At 39.2% G+C, this 22,803-nt stretch overlaps 1 protein-coding gene and 1 pseudogene across 1 annotated transcript in view; one reads left to right on the top strand and one right to left on the bottom strand.

The window, feature by feature from the left end:
* PSMA8 (proteasome 20S subunit alpha 8) overlaps positions 1-22,803 on the bottom strand; it is a 45,156-nt gene that overhangs the window by 17,924 nt on the left and 4,429 nt on the right. Inside the window, exon 2 of the mRNA XM_006745566.3 lies at positions 13,165-13,291. Coding sequence (XP_006745629.1) covers positions 13,165-13,291 — 127 coding nt within the window. The remainder of the gene's footprint in view (positions 1-13,164; positions 13,292-22,803) is intronic.
* On the top strand, positions 4,899-11,708 carry LOC102745556 (protein FAM178B pseudogene; annotated as a pseudogene).

Here is a 22,803-nt window from a genome sequence, read left to right on the forward strand (position 1 = left end):
TTTACAATGTAAATATGATCCCAAACTACAGAAACATGAAAGTATATTTAAAAAGTAGTGACATAGGGGCACCTGGGTGGCTCAGTCGTTAAGCGGCTGCCTTCGGCTCAGGTCATGATCCCAGGGTCCTGGGATCGAGCCCCACATCAGGCTCCCTGCTCCGCGGGAAGCCTGCTTCTCCCTCTCCCACTCCCTCTGCTTGTGTTCCCTCTCTAGCTGTCTCTCTGTCAAATAAATAAATAAAATTTAAAAAAAAAAAAAAAAAAAGATTTGCCATGGGTTGATAACTAAAAAAAAAAAAATAAAAATAAATAAAAAGTAGTGACATAACTGATTCAAGAAAAAAAGTCATAAATTTGCCAAACCATATAAGTAATACATTTGTGTGATTGTGTTTGTTTTTAACATAAGAAATAGCAATTACACTAATCAATACTAAATAGCTAGGAAAAAAAGAACAAGTTCAATTTACAGATAGCATTGAAAATTGCAATTTCACATTCCATAGGTTACCATTTAGTTTTGTTGTTTCCTTTGCTGGCAGAAGCTTTTTATTTTGTTTTTTTAAAGATTTTATTTATTTGTCAAAGAGGGAGAGAGAGAGCACATAAGCAGGGGGAGCTGCAGATAGAGGGAGAAGAAGGCTCCCCGCTGAGCAAGGAGCCTGATGTGAAACTCGATCTCAGGACCCTGGGATCATGACCTGAGCCAAAGGCAGATGCTTAACTGACTGAGCCACCCAGGTGTCCCTAGAAGCTTTTTATTTTGATGAAGCCCGAACAGTTTAGGTTTGCTTTTGTTTCCCTTGGCTAAGGAGACATATCTAGAAAGAAGTTACTACAGCCGATGTCAAAGAAGTTACTGCCTGTGTTCTCCTCTAGGATTTTTATGGTTTCAGATCTCACATTTAGGTCTTTAATCCATTTTGAATTTATTTTTGTGTATGGTGTAAGAAAGTGGTCCAATTTCATTCTTCTGCACGTTGCTGCCCAGTTTTCCCAATACCATTTGTTGAAGAAACTGATGTCTTTTTTGTTTTTGAAGGCAGTCTTTTCCCCATTGGTTATTCTTCCCTACTTTGCCAAAGATTAATTGACCATATAGTTGTGGGCTCATTTCTGGGTTTTCTATTTCGTTCGACTGATCTGTATGTCCGTTTTTGTGCTGGTACCATACTGTTTTGATCACTACAGCTTTGTAATATAACTTGAAGTCCAGAATTGTGATGCCTGCTTTTCTTCTTCAAGGTTTCTTTGGTTATACAGGGTGTTTTGTGGTTCATACAAATTTTAGGATTCTTTGTTCTAGCTCTGTAAAAAATGCTGTTGGTATTTTGATAGGAATTGCACTAAATGTATGGATTGCTTTGGGTAGTATAGACATTTTATTTTTTTATTTTTTTAATTTTTTATTTTTTTAAAGATTTTATTTATTTATTTGAGAGAGAGAATGAGAGACAGAGAGCATGAGAGGGAGGAGGGTCAGAGGGAGAAGCAGACTCCCTGCCGAGCAGAGAGCCTGATGCGGGACTCGATCCCGGGACTCCAGGATCATGACCTGAGCTGAAGGCAGACGCTTAACCAACTGAGCCACCCAGGTGCCCCATTATAGACATTTTAAATATATTTATTCTTCCTACAGAATGGAAGATATTTGCAAATGACCTATCTGATAATGGTTAGTATCCAAAATAAAGAACTTATAAAACTCAACACCCCAAAAATGAATAATGCAACTAAAAAATGGGCAGAAGACATGAATAGACATTTTTCCAAAGAAGACATACAGATGGCCAACACACACATGAAGAGATGCTCAACATCACTCATCATCAAGGAAATACAAATAAAAACTACAATGAGCTATCATCTTACACCTGTCAGAATGGCTAAAATCAACAACATAAGAAAGAGTAGGTGTTGGCGAGGATGTGGAGAAAGGGGAACCCTTTTGCACTGTTGGTGGGAATGCAAACTGGTACAGCCACTCTGGAAAACAGTATGGAGGTTCCTCAAAAAGTTAAAAATACAACTACCCTATGATCCAGGAATCGCACTACTAGGTATTTACCCAAAGAATACCAATTCAAAGGGATACATGCACCTTGATGTTTATAGCAGCATTATCTATAATAGCCAAATTATGGAAATAGCCCAAGTCCCATCAACTGATGAATGGATAAAGAAGATGTGGTATATATATATACACAATACAATATTACTCAGCCATAAAAAGAATGAAATCTTGCCATGTGTAATGACATGGATGGAGCTAGAGAATATTATGCTAAGTAAAATAATTTAAGTCAGTCAGAGAAGACAAGTGTCATATGATTTCAATCATATGTGGAACTTAAGAACAAAACAAACAAGCAAAGGGAAAAAAAGAGGGGCAATCCAAGAAACAGACTTTTAACTACAGGGAACAAACTGATGGTTAGCAGAGAGGTCAGGGGATGGGTGAAATAGGGATGGGGATTAAGAAGTGCACTTGTGATTAGCACTGGGTGTTGTTAGAAAGTCATTGTTAGTCAACAATGAAGTCAACAATGAAAAACCTGTCACAATATTGTATACCCGACACTAATAATACACTGTATGTTAACTAACTGGAATTTAAATAAAAACTTTAAAAAAATTGCAATTTCACTTTGTTTATAAATAAGCAATCTATAGAAGAAATAAGTTCTCCATCTAGTGCTTTTATTTTTTAAAAGATTTTATTTATTTATTTGAGAGAGAGAGAGAGCAAAAGAGAGAGAGAGCACAAGCAGGGGGGAGGGGCAGTGGGAGAGGGAGAAGCAGACTTCCTGCTGAGCAGGGAGCCTGCCTAGGGGCTTGATCCCAGGACCCTCAGATCAAGACCTGAGCCAAAGGCAGATGCCTAACTGACTGAGCCACCCAGGTGCCCCTCTAGTGCTTTTGAATTCATACCACAACATTATCTTGAAAATCTTGAAAATACTTACACAATGTAAAATTTCTACTTTAAACTGGAATTCTACATGGCACATGAAAGAATTATTTTTTTCAAATTCTTTGATTTTTTTTCCTAAGGGCTGTTTTCTAAACATTAGAAGTACAATATAGCAACAACATTGACAAAAGAATGTGATTTTTTTCAAGATGAAACTATGTATTTTTTTCTGATATGTACTCATTGTAAAATATTCCAACAGAGGGAATAAAAGCTACCATATAATTCCAAAAGTTATAAACAAAACAATATTATACATATTATTCAGTAACCTACTATTTTTATTTTTTTTTATTTATTTTTATTTTTATTTATTTATTTTAAAGATTTTATTCATTTATTCATGAGAGACAGAGAGAGAGAGAGAGGCAGAGGGAGAAGCAGGCTCCGGGAGCCCGATGCGGGACTAGATCCCAGGACGCCGGGATCATGACCTGAGCCGAAGGCAGACGCTTAACCATCTGAGCCACCCAGGTGCCCCCTACTATTTTTAATATATATTGTGAATACTTTGCCGTGTCAATACGTATAGATTCTATGACCTTTTTTTTAATCTAAATTTAATTAGTTAACATACAGTGTAGTATTGGTTTCAGATGTATAATTTAGTGATTCATCACTTACATATAACACCCAGTGCTTATCCCAACAAGTGCCCTCCTTAATGCTCATCACCCATTTAGTCCATCCCCCCACCCCTTCCCCTCCAGCAACCCTGTTTGTTTTCTTAACTATAGAGTCTCTTATGGTTTGCCTCCCTCTGTGTTTTTATCTTTATTTTTCCTTTCTTTCCCCTATGTTCATCTGTTTTGTTTCTTAAATTCCACATGAGTGAAATCATATATTTGTCTTTCTCTGACTGACTTATTTCACTTAGCATAATACACTCTGGTTCCATCCACATCGTTGCAAATGGCAAGACTTGTTTTTGATGGCTGAGTAAAATTTATATATACATATATAATCACTCTCCTTTATCCATTCATCAGTCAATGGACAATTTGGGCTCTTTCCATAATGTGGCTATTGTTGACAGTGCTGCTATAAACACTGGAGTGTGTTTGCCCCTTGGAATCAGCATTTTTGTATCCTTTGGATAAATAACTAGTAGTGCAACTGCAATTTTGAGAAACCTCCATACTGTTTTCCAGAGTGACTATACCAGTTTGCATTCCAACCAACAGTGCAAAAGGGTTCCCCTTTCTCTGCATCCTCGCCAACATCTGTTGTTTTCTCAGTTAATTTTAACCATTTTGACAGGTGTGAGGTGGTATCTTATTGTGGTTTTGATTTGTATTTCCCTAATGATGAGTGATGTTGAGCATTTTTTCATGTATCTGCTGGCCATCTGTATGTCTTCTTTGGAGAAATATCTGTTTAGTCTTCTGCCCATTTCTTAACTGGATTATTTATTGTTTGAATGTTGATTTTGATGAGTTTTTTATAGATTCTGGATACTAGCCCTTTATCTGATAGGTCATTTACAATATCTTCTCCCATGCCATCAGTTGCCTTTTAGTTTTATTGATTGTTTCCTTCACAGTGCAGAAGCTTTTTATCTTGACAATGTCCCAATAGTTCATTTTTGCTTTTGTTTCCCTTGCCTCCAGTGATATGTCTAGTGAGAAGGTGCTGAGGCTGAGGTCAAAGAGGTTGCTACCTGTTTTCTCCTCTAGGATTTTGATGGTTTCCTGTCTTACATTTAGGTTTTTTATCCACTTTGAATTTATTTTTGTGTATGGTATAAGAAAGTGGTCCACTTTCATTCTTCTGCATGTCGCTGTCCAGTTTTCCCAACACCATTTGTTGAAAAGACTTTTTTCCATCAAATATTCTTTCCTGTTTTGTTGAAGATTAGTTGACTATATAGTTGTGGGCTATGCCTCCTTTTTTAACTGCTACTAAATAATAAGAATGGTAACATGGTGGTAGTAGTAATTGTAGTGGTAATATTAATAATATATGCCAGACATTGTTATAAATGCTTCTTATCTATTAACTCATTTAATTCTTGTAACAAATCAATAAGGTACACACTATCATTAGCCTCATGTTAAAGAAGACTAAACTGAGGCAAAGAGCAGTTAAGTACCTTGCCCATAGTCACAGGTGTAGTGGGCAAGGGAGTCTGGCTTAGAACCCAGTTGGTATGGTTCTAGAGCCTATACTTTTAAGCAGCTGCTTGGATATGCCATGGTTGATTATGCTAGTTCCCCAATATTAGACATTTAGGCATTTTCCAATTACAAAAATAAATTAACATGTGGGGAAGTGTATTAGTAAATGCTTATTTTGCTCTGCTAAAAGGTCATATTCATATTTTAAAATTATTTTTAAAGTCATAAAAGTATGCATACTAGAAGTTAAAGCATTCCATATCATTTATACTAAGATGATTTCTTTAAAAATTTTTTATTGTAGTAAAATGTACATAACATAAAATTTATCATTTTAACCATTTCTAAGTTTAAAAACAGTTCAGTGGAGTTAAGAACATTTACACTGTTGGAAAAATCATCACCATCCATCTCTAGGACTTTATTTTCCCGAACTGAACTATGAGCCCATGAAATAACCTTCCATTCCCCCTCCACCACAGCCTCTGGCAAACACCATTCTACTTCCTGTGTCTGTGAATTTGACTAGTCCAGGTATTCTCATATAAGTGGAACCATACAGTAATTATCCCATTATGACTGCTTATTTCACTTACCATAATGTCCTCAAGATTCATCCATGTTGTAGTATGCGTCAGATTTTCCTTCCTTTTTTAGGGCTGAATTATGTTCCATTGTATGTATACAACACATTATGTTTACCCATTCATCCACTGATGGATACATGGGCTTTTCCATCTTTTACCTATTGTGATTAATACTGTTATAAATATGGGTATACAAATATCTCTTTGAGTCCCTGCTTTCAGTTCTTTTAGATATATACCCAGAAGTGGAATGGTTGAATCACATGGTAATTCTATGTTTAATTTTTTAAGAAATCACTATATTGTTTTCAATAGTGACTATACCATTTTACATTCTCACCCACAGTGCACAAAGTTTGGAATTCTCCACAGTCTTGTTAATCCTTATTTTGTTTTCTTGATAACAGCCATCCTAATGGATGTGAAGTGGTAATTTATTGTGGTTTTGACTTGCATTTCTCTAATGATTAGTGACATTGAGTATTTTTTCATGCATTTATCAGCCATTTGTATATCTTCTCTGGAGAAATATCTATTTAAATTCTTTGCTCATTTTTGAATTGGGGTGTCTGCTTCTTTGCTGTTGTGTTCTAAGCATTCTTTATATATTCTGGTAATTAATCCCTTATCAGATATAGTTTTGCAAATATTTTCCTCCTATTCCACAGACTCAGCTGAAGCCAAGAGTTGGGACACTTAACTGACTGAGCTGCATAAGGAGCTAAATGGGAAGCGCTGGGTATATGATGTTGCTAAAATTCTTATGAGTGGAACTTAACCTAAAAAGGTATTTTGAGATTTTAAATAAATGTGGCATTTACATTTATTTGTGTCTTCTTCAGTTTCTTTCAGCAACATTTTATAGTTTTCAGTGTACAAGTCTTTTGCCTCCTTGGTTAAGTTTATTCCTAAGTATTTTATTCTTTTTGATGCTACTATAAATAGAATTATTTCTCTTAATTTCCTTTTCAGATTGTTCACTGTCAGTGTATAGAAACACAACTGATTTTTTTTGTGTTGACACTATTTCCTCCAACTTTGTTCAATTTAATTACTACCTCTAACAGTTTTGTGTGTGTGTGTGTGTGTGTGTGTGGAATCTTTAGGGTTTTCTATATGCAAGATCATGTCATCTGTAAACAGATTTTATTTTATTTCTTCCTTTCCAATTTGGATGCCTTTTTTTTTTCTTGCCTAATTGCTCAGGCTAGGACTTTCACTATTATGTTAAATAGAAGTGACAAAAGTAGGCATCCTTGACTTCTTGATCTTAGAGGAAAAGCTTTCAGTCTTTTGTAACTATGATGTTCTCTGTGAGTTTTTCATAAATGGCCTTTATTATGTGGAGATCTTTTCCTTCTATTCCTAGTTTGTTGAGTGTTTTCATCATTAAAGGGTATTGAATGTTGTTAAATTCTTCTTCTGAATCAATTGATATGATCGTGAAGTTTTGTCTGTCATTTTGTTAGTATGGTATATTATATTGATTTTCATGTGTTGAATTATCTTTGCACTCCAGAAATAAATCCTAGTTGGTCATGGTATATAATTCCTTTAATATGCTGAATTTGGTATGCTAGTACTATGGTGAGGATTTTTACATCAATATTTATAAGGGATATTGGTCTATAGTTTTCTTGTTGTGTCTTTGGTTTTGGTATCATGGTAATGCTGGTCTCATAGAATGAGTTTGGAAGCATTCCTTCTTCAATTCATTGAAGAGTTTGAGAGTTGGTGTTAATTCTTTAAAAGTTTGGTAGAATTCACCAGAGAAAGCATCTAGTCATGGAGTTTTTTTATTGGGAGGTTTTTGATCACTGATTCACTCTTTACTTATTATACATCTGTTGAGATTTTCCATTTCTTCTTGAGTAACAGGTAATTTGTATGTTTCAAGAAATGTGTCAGTTTCTTCTCATTTGTTGGTTTATGACTGTTCACAGTACTCTGATAATCCTTTTTATTTCTTTAAAATCATTAGTAATGTCTCCTTTTTCATTTCTGCTTTTAGTTGAGTCTTCTTTTGTTCTTAGGCAACCTAATGTTTTGTCAATATTGATAATATTTTCAAAGAATAAAACTACTGGTTTTATTGATTTTTGTTTCTTGTTCTCCTATTTTTTATATCTCTAATCTTTATTACTTCCTTCCTTGTGCTGGCCTTAGGTTTAGTTTGCTCTTCTTTTCTAGTTCTTAAGGTATAACGTTAGGCTATTGAATTGACATTTTCCTTCTTCTTTTTTTTAAATTAAGCAGTTACGACCACAAATTTTCCTCTTAGCACTGCATTTGCTACATTCCATAAGTTTCATATGATGTGTTTTCATTTTCATTTGTCTCAAGATATTTTCTAATTTCTCTTCCGATGCCTTTTTTTTTAAGATTTTATTTATTTATTTGACACAGAGAGAGAGAGAGAGAGAGCACAAACAGTGGGAGCAGCAGAGGGAGAGGGAGAAGCAGGTTCCCTGCTGAGCAGGGAACCCAATGTGGGGCTTGATCCCAGGACTCTGAGATCATGACCTGAGCCAAAGGCAGACGCCTAACTGACTGAGCCATCCAGGTGCTTCTCTTCTGATGTCTTTTTTGACCCATGGGTTTTTTAGGAGTACAGTTGACCCTTAAACAACACAAGGGTTGGGGTGCCAATCCCTTCCCCCCACTGAAATCTGCATATAACTTTTGACTCCTCAAAAACTTAACTACTGATAGCCTACTGTTGCCTGAAAGCCTTATTGATAACATAGTCAATTAACATATATTTTGTATATGTATTATATACTGTATTATTACAATGAGGTAAGCTAGAGAAAAGAAAATGTTATTAAGAAAGTCATAAGGAGGGGCGCCTGGGTGGCTCAGTTGGTTGAGCGACTGCCTTCAGCTCAGGTCATGATCCCAGAGTCCTGGGATCGAGTCCCGCATCGGGCTCCCTGCTCTGCGGGGAGCCTGCTTCTCCCTCTCCCACTCCCCCTGCTTGTGTTCCCTCTCTCGCTGTGTCTCTCTCTGTCAAATAAATAAAATCTTTAAAAAAAAAAGAAAGTCATAAGGAAAATAAATTTACAGTACTATATGTAAAAAATCCACATATAACTGGACCTGTGTAGTTCAACCTGTGTGTTCAAGGGTCAGCTGTATTAATTCCTACACATCTATGGATTTTTTTCAGTTTTCCTTCTGCTGTTGATTTCTAGTTTTATTCCATTTTGATTGGAAATGATACTTTGTCTGATTTCAATCTTTTAAAAATTTATTAGAACTTGTTTTTTGGCAAGATGATTACTTTTTAAAGACAGATAAAGGCTATTTTTTGTTCAATAAGGCTTTTAAACATCAATAAAAAATCCTGGTTTGAAAAAACATCATTAGAAAATGGGTGTGTGTGGCTGTCTACATGTGCCCAGGTGCTGGATGGCTGTTGCCCATCTAGGTGCAACCTGCTGGTACAACGCTAGGGGCGTGGGGGAGGCCCCGGAAGATAAAAGTCCAGTGGTTTGCTGATGGCCAGTCCCCAGAAAACTCCACTAGCCCTTCCTCAGACAGAAGGGGTCAAAGCAGCTGCTGTGGTGCCCATCCTGTTGTGCAGCCCGAAGGGCAGTTGCTTCAACCATCCTCTGCACCAGGGGCTCCTCCACCCCACCTGGTACCACTGCAGTCCTACCTCAGCTCCAACTCACAACTCGTCAAAGAAGCCCAAGGTGCATGCAGCCAGGGACACGTTCCCCACTGACTGGAGCCCACTGCCTGTAGAGTTCCTGAACCTGAGGGTACTGTAGGCTGGCAAGGGGGCCAGAGCCCAGAGGTGGGTGGGTGCAATGGGGCCTTAAGGCCTGAGGACATGGGCCCACCTGAGGAGTTACAGCAGGAGCCGCAGGACTCGGACCCCCAGGGGAGCCTGGACTCACTGGAGGAGCTGTTCTGGAACATGGCAGGCCCAAGTCAGAAGGCTGCAGCTCCAGGGGTGGACACCCATAGCTTGCTCCAGTTCGCCTCTGAAGCCTCAGAGAGCTACACCAACAGCTTAGATTACTTACTGCAGAAGCGGGAACAGGCCCTGGAGCAGGAGCTGGAGGAGCTGCTTCTGCATGACTTTTCCGACCTCAGTCCCTTGGATCTGGATGAAGATGAAGTGCCTCTCATACCTGAGCACAGGATGCTGGTGGAGAGGTTATCTGTGTCACCAGTACATCCCAGTGAGGCTGTGTTTCTACCCAGGTGTCACCTCCTGCATTGTATCCTGGATTGTTCACACCTGAAGCCACACCTGGAGGGGCTGTTCTTCAGATGCCCCTGGCCCAGCAGCTGTCCTTCCTGCACAGTGGCCTCGTGAGCAACCTCTACCTACGCACCCCTGCTCCACTGGCTCTTCCAGCTGCTGACATGGCCTCCAGAAATTTCTTCAGGAGCGTTTGGCTTCCTATGGGATCTCAGCATGGATGGGCTCTTCCGTCAGTCTGATGGAGATAAGCACTGGTGGTGCCCCTCACTGCAAGAGGTCATGGAAGCATTTTATAGCCTGGGAGCCCATAGTCCTGCTCTGGGACTGCAGGGGCCCTGTCAGCACAGTGGGAAAGTGTTTATAAATAAATGACACCAGGCTGAGCTGGAGTGAGCAGCAGAACACACCCCTGGAGACTGCCTTAGACATTAGCCTGAGCTATATCTATAAGTTCCTGACACTGTGTACCCTCGCACAGCCAGGGGCCTACACCCATGGGGACCTCTCGGGCCTAACTGAGCTGCTGTGCTGAGCTGGCCTGGAAGGGCAGCTCTGCCTGCCATGCAAGACCAATCTCCAGCAGTTTCTGCTCCTGCTCCTCAAGAACATCCAGGAGTGGCCAGGGAAACTCCAGCAGCTGTGCTGTACCCTGAGCAAGGTGTCGGATCACCATTACCACTCATGCAGTTCTTCCTGGACGTGACCTTCTGGAGCAGACAGCTTCGAAGCCAGCCCAGCCTTGTGGTCTTTGAGCAGATGCTGGACCAGCAAGAGACATTCCGTCTCTGGCATGAGAAGGCCCAGCTGTCTTTGCTTAGCCAGGTCCTGAGCCTCATGAGGCCATCATCCCTCTGGTAATAGCTGGGCTCTGAGACCTTGCCACCTTGCCAGGAGCAACAGCAAAGGCCAGTGCCAAACCAGATCACAAGGTCTGCTACCTGTGCCACAGCTTTCTGACCCTGCCTGGGTGGGGGTCAGCTGCCAGAACATTCTTCCAGACCAATGGTGAGAGCTGCAGCTTGCTGTGCATGCAGTTGGGCCTCCATATTAGCACCAATATCCAGGAGAGCTTCCAGGCCGTGTACTGGACCAGACTCAAGGACCTGGTTGCCCAGACCTACATCTGCTGGCAGCAGGTCTATATGTGCCTTACTGGACAAAAAATAGCCTTTATCTGTCTTAAAAAAGTAATCATCTTGCCACCGCCAGCCCCAGGCCCTGTAGAAGACTAGAAAGACTAAAGGAGGCCGTGGAAAGACTAAAGTTGCAAGGCAGGGCTGGCCCCAGGCTCTTGGCTCTGGTGAGAAGCGAAAAGGGCTCAGGGAACAGGAAGGAGCAAAGACAGAGGCCAGAGGAGGACAAGTGTGATGAAGCAAGAGCCTGCCTTGACACTGCCCCTGACCTGCACCAGGCAACGGATGGGGCCTCTCCCTGCCTGGCCCACCCCTCAGCTCTCCTTCTCTCCCAGCTGTCTCCTCTGCCGTAAGGCCTTTATCTCCATACCCCCCGGTTTCCCTGGGCCACCTACGCGCCCCACCCTCCTTCCTCTCTCTGTCACTAATGTGAGCTTTCTTTGTGCACACTAAAGTCTTATTTCAGGAAAAAAAGAAAAGAAAAAATAAAAAGAAAATGGGTGCATGTGCATGCACACATGACAAGAAACATGCCTTGTTTGCTATAATACAGAGGCAAGGGGCGCCTGGGTGGCTCAGTCGTTAAGCGTCTGCCTTCGGCTCGGGTCATGATCCCCGGGTCCTGGGATCAAGCCCCACATCGGGCTCCCTGCTCAGTGGGGAGCCTGCTTCTCCCTCTCCCACTCCCCCTGCTTGTGTTCCCTCTCTCGCTGTGTCTCTCTGTGTCAAATAAATAAATAAAATCTTAAAAAAAAAATACAGAGGCAAATAAGCACATGAAAATCTGTTCCACATCACTAGCCATGAGTCAAATGCAAATTAAACCCACAATGAGATAGCACTACACACTTATAAAAATGTCTAAAATTAAAAATAGTAACAACACCAAAGACTGCTGAGGATGCAGAGAAAATGAATCATTTATACATTGCTAGTAGGAATGCAAAATAGTTCAGGCACTCTGGAAAACAATTTGCCAGCTTTTTATAAAACTAAGCATGCATTACCATATGACCCAGCAACTGTACTCTTGAGCATTTATCACAAAAAAAGGGAAAACCTATGTTCACACAAAAACCTGTACACAAATGTTCGCACCAGCTTTATTTGTACTGGGCAAAAACTAGAAATAATCCAAATGTCCTTCAACCAGTGAGTTGTTAACAAAAGTGTGGTACATCCCTATCATGGAACACTATTCAGCAATAAAAAGCAAGCAATTATTGATATATGCAACAACTTGGATGAATGGCAAGGGAATTATGTTGAACAAGAAAAGCTAAGATGAAAAGGTTATATATCACAGGATTCTATTCACATAACATTCTCAAAATGACAAAATTGTAGAGATGGAGAAGAGAATGGATGAGTGGCTACCAGAGGTTAGAGATGAGGAAGAATAGCATGAGGTAGTCTTCGGTTGATGGAAGAGTTGTGTATCTTGATTGTGGTGATGATTACATGAACTTACACATGTGATAAGTCTAATAAAACTACACACACACACACACACACATGCAAATGAATGCATATAAAACTGTTTAAATCTGAATAAACTCTGTGGCTTGTAACAACGTCAATTTACTGGTTTTTGAAGATGTTACCACTGGGGGAAACTCGGTAAAGGAGACTTCCCTGTGTTTTGTTTTGTTTTGAAAGATTATTTATTTTAGAGAGAGAGAGCGCACAAGCAGAAGGGGTAGGGAGAAGGAGAGAGAATCTCAAGCAGACTCCACGCTAAGGACCGGGACCGGAGCTGAAACCAAGAGTCGGATGCTCAACCCACTGTGCCACCCAGGGGCCCCCCCCTCCGTTTTTTTTTAATGACTTCCTGAATATCTATAATTATTTAAAAATAAAAGTTTAAAAAGAAAACACAGCTACCTGAAGTTATAATTAGGGTACTATAATATGTATCTTTTAATATTTCTGTTTTATCAAAACTAATTATCAGAAATCCATGTTTATAGAGATGTGATCTTCCGGAAAAGACAGGGTATACTGTTTGTGTTAAGAAATGGAGCATATTTCCATGTGTCGCATAAATGTAGCAGGATAATTGTAGGAGGGGCCAACTGTGTTACCCTACTACACTATGATACTCTGTATTATTACTGTAGTTCCATAAGTACCTGCAAAAGCCATGCAAACATGGTCATCAAGGGCACAAATTTTCCTCACAGTTCTTTCATCTTGAAGCTTGGCAACAGATTTTTTTTCTACTCCAAGCACAACTATATCAGTACCTCGGATTCCAACCTGTCAAATGATTGAAAAAAAAACATAATTAATGTCAGTTTTAACATTAAAATGAAGTTATTCTAACACATGACTTAGAGGAAAAGGCTTTGCCTTAACTATTCAATAAAGCTGAGAAGAGTCGACTGCCAAGAAAACAGCTGCATAGGTACGGGATTACTAGAAGTCCCATTCTCCAAACCCAAAGCAAAGAAGACAAATACGTAGAAATTGGAAGAATATACCACCAACGCTGAAACTACAAGAGTGTCCTAAACTCAAGCAATACACCTGAAGAAGTGCTAACTAGATAGGGAACAATTTTAATCAAAATGAAAGAAAATGCTGGGAATCTGTATGGATTCCTTGTAGAATGGGCAATACTAGTGGTGGTAGCAGAAGTAGTATAGAAAATTAAGTAGATAAAATTCTGAAAGCTCTCCCATGTATCTCACAATCTGGGGGGATAATGCTTGGGGGCTATAAGCAGCCAAGAGAAAGACCAAATGCCTTCACTCCAGTTCACTGATCAATAAAACCTCCATTCAAACATGAATACAAGAAGAATCACTATTGTTCTTCCCTCTATCCCTTCCCTTGGGAGTGAAGTGGGAAAATGTCTAAAGAATAATGTATAAGGATAGTAGTTCTCAAACTGGGACTTCCGTGGAAACACGTCTATATTCTCAGGGGTTCAAGAGTAATAGATGAGAAGTTTAATTCTGTATTACACTGGTGATCTAAATATTTTGATACAGGTATTTGTGTTTATTGCCTTGTAGCCAAGTGTGATATTAGTACTACTTATGCAAATAGGTGGGCTCTGAATTAGTATCATTGAAGTAGAAATACACAACAGTTTAAATACAGAACTAGACCTGAGATTACATCTTTATTTTTTTTTTTAAAGATTTTATTTATTTGTTTGACACAGAGACACAGCGAGAGAGGGAACACAAGCAGGGGGAGTGGGAGAGGGAGAAGCAGGCTTCCCACAGAGCAGGGAGCCTGATGACGGGCTCAATCCCAGGACCTTGGGATCATGACCCGAGCCGAAGGCAGATGCTTAATGACTGAGCCACCCAGGTGCCCCACATCTTTCAATTAAATAAAACTTAAGACAATTTATCAAGGCTTTTGCTCTTACTGTTCCCTCACTTCATTCCAGTCTGTCAATTTATCTGACAGGCCTTTACCTAATCATCCTATCTAAAATCAACAACCCTCCCTCGACATTCCCACCTTCATCTAAGAGACTCACGTTGACTTTATATCCTACAGGAATTATGCCTTCTTATCAAGCCAAGGGACATTATAACAATATAACATATATTATGACTCAAGAAAATCTCAATATTTTCCCCAAATTGTAATAAATGAAATTAAATTAATCGATCACCACATATAATAAGTTTTATAATTCTCACCTAAACAGTTTTGACTTAATAAAGAAATTAAAACTTCCAACACAGACTATCTAGAAAATGTTTATTTATGTATTTATTAAATATATTTTATTTATTTGAGAGAGAGAGAGAAAGAGAGCACAAGCAGGGAGGAGGAACAGAGGAAGAGGGAGAAGCAGACTCTCCGCTGAGCAGGGAGCCTGATGCGGGGCTCGATCCCAGGACCCTGAGATTATGACCTGAGCCGAAGGCAGACCCTACACCAATTGAGCTACCCAGGCACCCCTAGAAAATGTTTATAATGAAAATCCTAATATCAAAGTCTTTTGTATGTGGGTAAAATTATTCTCACAAGAAAATTCATAATCACATTTTATAAAATCAAATAAAAAATAATTATGAATTCATTCAAGAAGTTCAAGAAGGAATAAAAGTATTTAAGCTAAGCTTACAAGGTGAATAAGGAAAAAGCAGAAATTAATGATTAGGGAGAAAAAAATAAAATTGATAAGTAATACCAAGAGATAGTTTTTTAAATAATAATGAAGAGATGTCTCAGTTAATCTAGCCAAGAGGGTCAAAGTGTAAAAATTATATACAATTGTGAGAAACCAAGAATTTAAAAATTACAACCCTAAGCTAACCAATGTGAAAAGGATGACAAACTAGAAAAATTTAAAACTGCCCATGCGGACTCAAGAAAATATAGAAAACACAGTCTCTCAAACAAACATGGGATAATTTCAAAAACAAGTGTCATGCCCAGAAGGTTCATGGATGAATTTTTCCTGATTATCTGTTATGGGTAATTCCTATGCTATTTAAATTATTCCATGAATGGGACACCTGGGTGGCTCAGTCAGTTAAACCTCTGCCTTCAGCTCAGGTCATAATCCCAGGACCCTGGAATTGAGTCCCACATCAGGCTCCTTACTCAGTGAGGAGCCTGCTTTTCCCTCGGCCTGGTGCTTCCCCTGCTTGTGTGCTTGCTCTCTCTCTGACAAATAAAAACATAAATCTTAAAAAAATCTTAAAAAAAAAATAAATTATTCCATGGTACAGATCAAAATGGAAATGTTCCTAACTCTGTTTTGGAAAGCTATGTAACAATGTTAAAATCTGGCAAATAAAACATTTTCTAAATAAAGAAAAGTACTAATGATTTTCACTTAGGAAAGCTCATGTCAAAAAAAAGAAAAGAAAAACTGATGTCAAAAAATTCTTTTTCTGGGGCGCCTGGGTGGCTCAGATGGTTGGGCGTCTGCCTTCGGCTCAGGTCATGATTCCGGGGTCCTGGGATCGAGCCCCACATTGGGCTCCTGGCTCAGCGGGGAGCCTGCTTCTCCTTCTCCCTCTGCCTCTCTCCCTGCTCGTGCTCTCTCTCTCTCTGTATCTCTGTGTCTCAAATGAATAAATCTTTAAAAAAAAAAAAATTCTTTTTCTTTTTTAGCTGATGTCAAAAGTTCTAAACAAGATATTTACAAATAGAATCTATGAATACAGAAAAACAGTAATATTCCATAAACAATTATGGTTCATTCCAGGAATTTTAGGAATGTCAATAAAAGTAAATCTTTTAATATAAATGTTACAGGGGATAGTGAAGATCTGTTATTTTTGCCCTTCTGATAATAACAGCACTTCAATTTTTCTTGGAGAAATACTGAGTCTTTAGCTGGGGCTGTAATGCACCCCAGCCTCATCAAACAGTAAATCCTTGAAGTTTTACTGAGGGGCGCCTCGGTGGCGCTCAGTCGTTAAGTGTCTGCCTTGGGCTCCGGTCATAATCCCAGGGTCCTGGGATCGAGCCCCGCATTGAGCCCCGCATCGGGCTCCCTGCTCCGCAGGAAGCCTGCTTCTCCCTCTCCCACTCCCCCTGCTTGTGTTCCCTCTCTCACCATGTCTCTCTCTGTCAAATAAATAAATAAAATCTTAAAAAAAAAAAAAGAAGTTTTACTGCAAATGTTTGGAAGACAGGATAATTCTTTACCTATTGATAGGAGCCTGGAACCCAGGACTATCTAGGAGCCACTTCTTAGGGAGGTCATGTCTGAGAGTGAAAGTAATACGTAGAGGAAGCAAGAGATGGAGAGGAAGACAGAAAAGAGGAAAGGAGGGAAAGAGAGACAGAGACATACCAGTTCTGGGGATATCATTAAGACCCTAGTAGCGGGCTCAGATGGTTAAGACCCTAGTAGCCATATAATTGAGACTAAAAGGAAGGTTTACCCCTGCTCCCTTTGGGTACTTGATTCAATACAGTTGACCCTTGAACAATGCAGGGGTTAAGGGTGCCAACCCTATCCCTTTGTACAGTTGAAAATTCGTGTATAACTTTTGACTCCCCAAAACTTAACTACTAATAGCCTATTGTTGACTGGCAGCCTTACCGGTATAAACAGTTGATTAACACATATTTTGTACATCATATACTGTATTCTTACAATAAAGAAAGCTAGAGAAAAGAAAATACTAAGAAAATCATAAGGAAGAGATATACATTTATAATACTATATTGTAAAAAATTCGAGTATAAGTGAACTCATGCAGTTCAAACTCATCCTCAGTTTTTGTTTAAATCAGTTTGAGTTGTGTTTCTGATGCTTGCAACTGAAATAGTTCTAACTAAAACAAATAGTATAAAGTCAATGACAAAAGCTACAACAGCATTTGATAAAATTCAACATCCACACCTACTTTAAAAACACTAGAAAAGCAGGAAGACTATTTGTGAAAACTATTTCATAACTTGTTAAAAGTATCACAAACTTGTGGTATCTCTCCCGATCAGATGGGGGTTCCCAAATGTGGGGTGACGATTGAATAGAAGCCGGTGGCGCAGGTGGTGAAAGAATTCACCTGAAGCGGAACAAAGGAGATAGAATTTTACTGAATACACCACAAGGGAGAAGCAGCAGGACAGCAAAGAAGAGGCTGTCTGCCAGAAGGCAGTGGGTGGGGGCTGGATTTAAAGGGGGAAGGGAGGGGGCACCTGGGGGGCTCAGTCTGTTATGTGTCCAACTCTCGATCTCAGTTCAGGTCTTATCTCAGGGTTCAAGCCCCACGTTGGGCTCCACACTGGGCCTGGAGCCTACTTAAAAAGTAAGTAAAATAAATAAAATAAGGGTTCCTGGGGTGGCTCAGTCGATTAAGCATACAACTCTTGATTTCAGCTCAGCTCATGATCTCAGGATGGTGGGTTTGAGCCCTGCATCAAGCTTCACAGTCAGCACAGAGTCTGCTGGAGAGTCTCTCCCTCTGCCCCTCCTCCCTGCTTGAGCTCTCTTTCTCTCTCTCTCTCTCAAATACATACATAAATAAAATATTTTAATAAATAAAATAAATAGGAACAAAAAAATAAAGGGGGAAGGTGAGGAGGTATGGGGACATATGGAATTTTCCCTTTTTTGGTAACTGTGCCTGGTTTTAAGTAGCCCATTGGTTAGTTATGGCCTATGGATATTTAGAGATGGGTTGCCTGATGGGCCTATCTGTATTCAGCCAGGGGGCTGGAAGTCACTATGGACCCTTTTGCCTTGGTTAAGTTTCCATTGCTCAAGTCTGTTGGTTGGACTCTACAAAACTGGCAGCCAGAATCATCTGAGAAAATGAGTTACCATCCATTCCACTTGTTAAGCCAAAAACCCAGTTGTTATCCTTTATAGCTCCTCCTCTCACACCATCCATTTCCAACCAATTACCTTGCTTTTGTCCATTTTACCTACACAAATTATCCAACTTCCCATCAACACTCTAATACAAGCAACCATCATTTCTTGCCTGGACTATACAGGACTGCATAGCCTACTAGGTTTTCCACTTTCTACCTTTGCTCCCCACCTCTCCATCCTCCCACCCCCATCCTGTACTGCCACCTAGTCTCTACAAGGCTGCCAGGGTGAGCATTTAAAAACATCAGTAGGGTCAGATTACTCTTCATTTGAATATCCTTCCACAGCACTCCTCTGCACTTAGAAAATCTTTTTAAACTCTTTAGTCTTGCTTATAAAGTTGGGAAAGGTCTAGCTCATGCCTATTTCTCCAATAGTATGTCATTGTTATTCACCAAACTCCAGCCACATTACCTTATTTCGAGACTTTTTCAAGCACAATTCTGTTTCCCTCCTCTGAACTTTCACATGTAATATTCCCTCTGCCTGGAATGCTTCTCTTCCTATTTCAAGTCTCAATTTCAATTTCACCTCAAGGAGTCCTTCTCTATTATTCTTTAAACAACAACCCATTCTGTCCTTTCAGTCAGCACATTTATAATTATTTATTTATTCATTATACTTGTCTCTCCAAATAGTATCTCTGAGGGCAAGGAAACAATCAGAGGAATCTAGAAAGTGGGACGCTCCACTGAACAATTAACCCAGTCTCTTCAAGAAGTCAAAGCCATGAAAAAAGAGGAGATGCTGTTCAAGAATAAAACAGATACCTAAGGGCTAAGCACAGTACACAGACTTTAGATTCAGACTCAACACAATTACAAAAAGACATTTTGTAAGCAATGAGGAAAATCAGAATGTAGACTATTACAAAATATTAAGGAGTTTTTGTCAATTTCATTAGGAATGATAATGGTCTTAAGAGACAACTTTATTTAAATGATGAAATATCTTGTTATCAGGGATTTATTTTATTTTATTTTTATTTTTTTAAAGATTTTATTTATTTATTTGAGACAGAGAATGAGAGACAGGGAGCATGAGAGGGAGGAGGGTCAGAGGGAGAAGCAGACTCCCTGCTGAGCAGGGAACCCGATGCGGGACTCGATCCCGGGACTCCAGGATCATGACCTGAGCCGAAGGCAGTCGCTTAACCAACTGAGCCACCCAGGTGCCCCAGGGATTTATTTTAAAATAGTAATAGATTTAAATGTAAAATGCAAAATTATAAACTTTTAGGGAAAAATTTTGGGATCTGGGCAAAGGGTTTTTAGACTTGGCACCCAAAAATATGAACCATAAGAGGAAAAATTGTTAAATTGGGTCTCATCAAAATTATAAATTTTTGCTCTATGAAAGTCCATGAGAAAAGGATGAAAAGACGAGCTACAGAGACAGAGGAAATATTTGGAAACCCCATATCTGAGGAAGGACTGGAATCTAGAATATATAAAGAACTGTCAGAACTCAATAGTAGAAAAACCAATCCAGTTAGAAAATGGATAAAAGACATGAAAGACATTTCACTGAAGAAGACATACAGATGGCAAATGAGCACATGAAAATCTGCTTGACATCATTAGCCATTTAATGGCTAATTTAAAACCACAATGAGGTATCACTATACACTTATCAGAATGAACAAAATGAAAAATAGTAACACCAAATGCTGGCAAGGATGTATGGAAGCTGGATCACTCACTGCTAGTGGGGATATAAAATGATATAGCTACTCTGGGAAACAATTTAGCAGTTTCTTATAAAACCAAACCTGCAATTACCATATGATCCAGTAATTGCACAGCTGGAGATTTATATCAGAGAAAAAACACTTATGTTTACACAAAAAACTGCTACAAATGTTCATAACATATCTATAAATAATAGCTCCAAACTGTAAACAACCCAAATGTTTTTCAAAAGAGAATAAATACTGTGGTACATCCATACTGTGGGATACTACTCAGCAATAAAACGCTGATACATTCAACAACTTAGATGAACCTCAAGGGAAAAAAAAAGCAAATCCCAAAGGTTTCATACTGTATGATACCATTTATATAATACTTTGAAATGAAAACATTTTAGAAATGGAGGACAGATGACTGCTTTGAGAGATGAGGGCTATGGAGAGGAGGGTGTGTGGGCAGGGGAAGGAGGTGGGTGTGGTAATAAAAGAGCAGCATAAGGAATCCTTGTGGAGTTGGGACTGTTCAATATCTTCACTGTGGATACAAGAAAGTACACAGGCAATAAAATCTGACAGAACTTAATATCCACATGAATTAGTACAAGGGTTACTGGAGAAATCTGAATAAAATAGGTGGGCTTATATCAATGTCAATAACCTGGTTGTAATATTGTGCTATACTTTTGCAAATGCTACCATTGGCAGAAAATGGGAAAAGTACACAAGGAATCCCTATGTATGGTTTCTTTTTTTTTTTTTAAGTTTATATATTTAAGTAATCTCTACACCCAATATGAAGCTTGAACTCATGACCCTGAGATCAAGAGCTGCGTACTCTACCAACTGAACCAGCCAGGTGCCCTCAAATCTCTATGTATTATTTCTTACAACTGCATGTGAATCTACAATTATCTCAATAAAAAATTCAATTAAAATAATTCTATTGGAAAGAGGGAAAAGTTGGGGAAAGATAAAACAGATTCGTAGAATGTTGGTAATTGTTGGAGCTGGGTAATGGGTATACAGAGGTTCATTATGGTATTCCCTTTATATCTTTGTGTGTTCAAAATATTCCATAATAAAAAGTTAAAAATAAATAAACATAAAAACAAACAAACCTTGAATTTCTCTACTGGCTTTTTCTCACCAACAATTTAAACACATGCTAAAGTCTCCCTTATCTTAAACAAAGTCTTAAACACCACTTCACTTCAATCCCACCCCTCTTTCAAACTCTTCAAAGCCAAATATTGTCATCATCCTTCAGCTGATGGCAACATGGTTTCCACCCCCACTCCTCCCAGAGTTTAGTCAAGGTAGACTACACACAGGTCATTAACGTCCCTCATGGTTGTAGGTTATCCTCTACATAGTCCATTAGTCTATAGTCTACATTTCATCTTTTCAAGAGAAGAAGAGTACTCAACAATACTCATTTACTCTACCTTCAACATATATTTTAAGCAGGGGAGAGAAATGATGCACTTCAAAATTACTATCTCCAGTCCATATCAATCCCCTGAGTTCCAAACATGTATATTTATATATACTCACGCCTCACAGTCTCTGTAGGTCAGGAATCTGGACACAGTTTATCCTCTAGCTTAGGGTCTCTCACAAGGGCCTGCAATCAAATTGCCTTCCAGGGCTGCACTCACCTCAAGGCTCATGAGGGAGGATCCATTTCCAAGCTCACTCACATGGTTGTTAGATTCAATTCCTCACACACTGTTGGGACTAAGGATCTCAGTTCCTTGCTACATTGGACCCTCCATAGAGCAACTAAAAATGGCAGCTATGTTCCACAAGAATAAGCAAGTGAGAATGAAAGAGGATGAGCAAGACATAAGTCACCATCTCTTTGTAACTTAACCTCTGAAGTGACATCCCATCACTTTTGCCTATCCAAATTCCTAGAAACAAGTCACTAGATTCAGCCCACACCCAAGGGGAGAGGATTACACAAGGGTATGAGCACCAGAAAGTGGGGATCACTGTAGGTCATTTTAGAGGCTACCTATAAGGCTTCCATAAGCATCTCAACCTCAACAAGTCCAAACCTCAATCCTTCAGTCAAACTTAGAGCTTCATATTCAACTATACCATTAAAGTTTCTCTGGAATCTGCCTTATTCTCCTTTCTGCCCCAACCCTTGTAAAAACTATTATTTTTCAATGTGGATTGCTTCATAGACTCCTATGTGGTTTCCCTGCTTCCAGTCTTGATATTATCCAATCCACTGACGACATTGGAGTCTGAGAAATCTTTGAAAAATAAAAACATGAAAAAAAGAAAAAAGAAAATCTGAAGTGGCATTCCTTTACTTAAACACTTGTACGAGTAAGGACCATTTCTCACTAAGCAAACTGAGACAGCACAGAACTGGAATTGAAACAGAAAGATCTAGGGACTGTAATATTTACTCTGCATATTGGCCTTTCACTCTCTTAATACAGAGAAGCTGTATTTACAGAAAAAAAAAAAAAAAGATGGCCACTGGCAATCTTGGACACACATCCCAACAGTTGTCCCAGAGGAAAAAAGCTACCACTATCTCTAGTTTAAAAAGTCCTAAGGATGGATTTGAGTCACATGCTTATCACTGTGTTCAGGAGGATAGAAACTAAGAATGATTCTACCTGGGTCATATAAGTACCTCTGTGGTTGGACAAATGCAGTCTGTTACTAGAAGGACTGATCAGTGATAATCTAGAGAATGACAACAGGCACATTAAAACCCTTCAAGGCCTCTTATTTCCTTAAAGA

This window comes from Leptonychotes weddellii, chromosome 13, assembly GCF_054177405.1.
Source record: "Leptonychotes weddellii isolate Sample4059 chromosome 13, ASM5417740v2, whole genome shotgun sequence".
Lineage (NCBI taxonomy): Eukaryota > Metazoa > Chordata > Mammalia > Carnivora > Phocidae > Leptonychotes > Leptonychotes weddellii.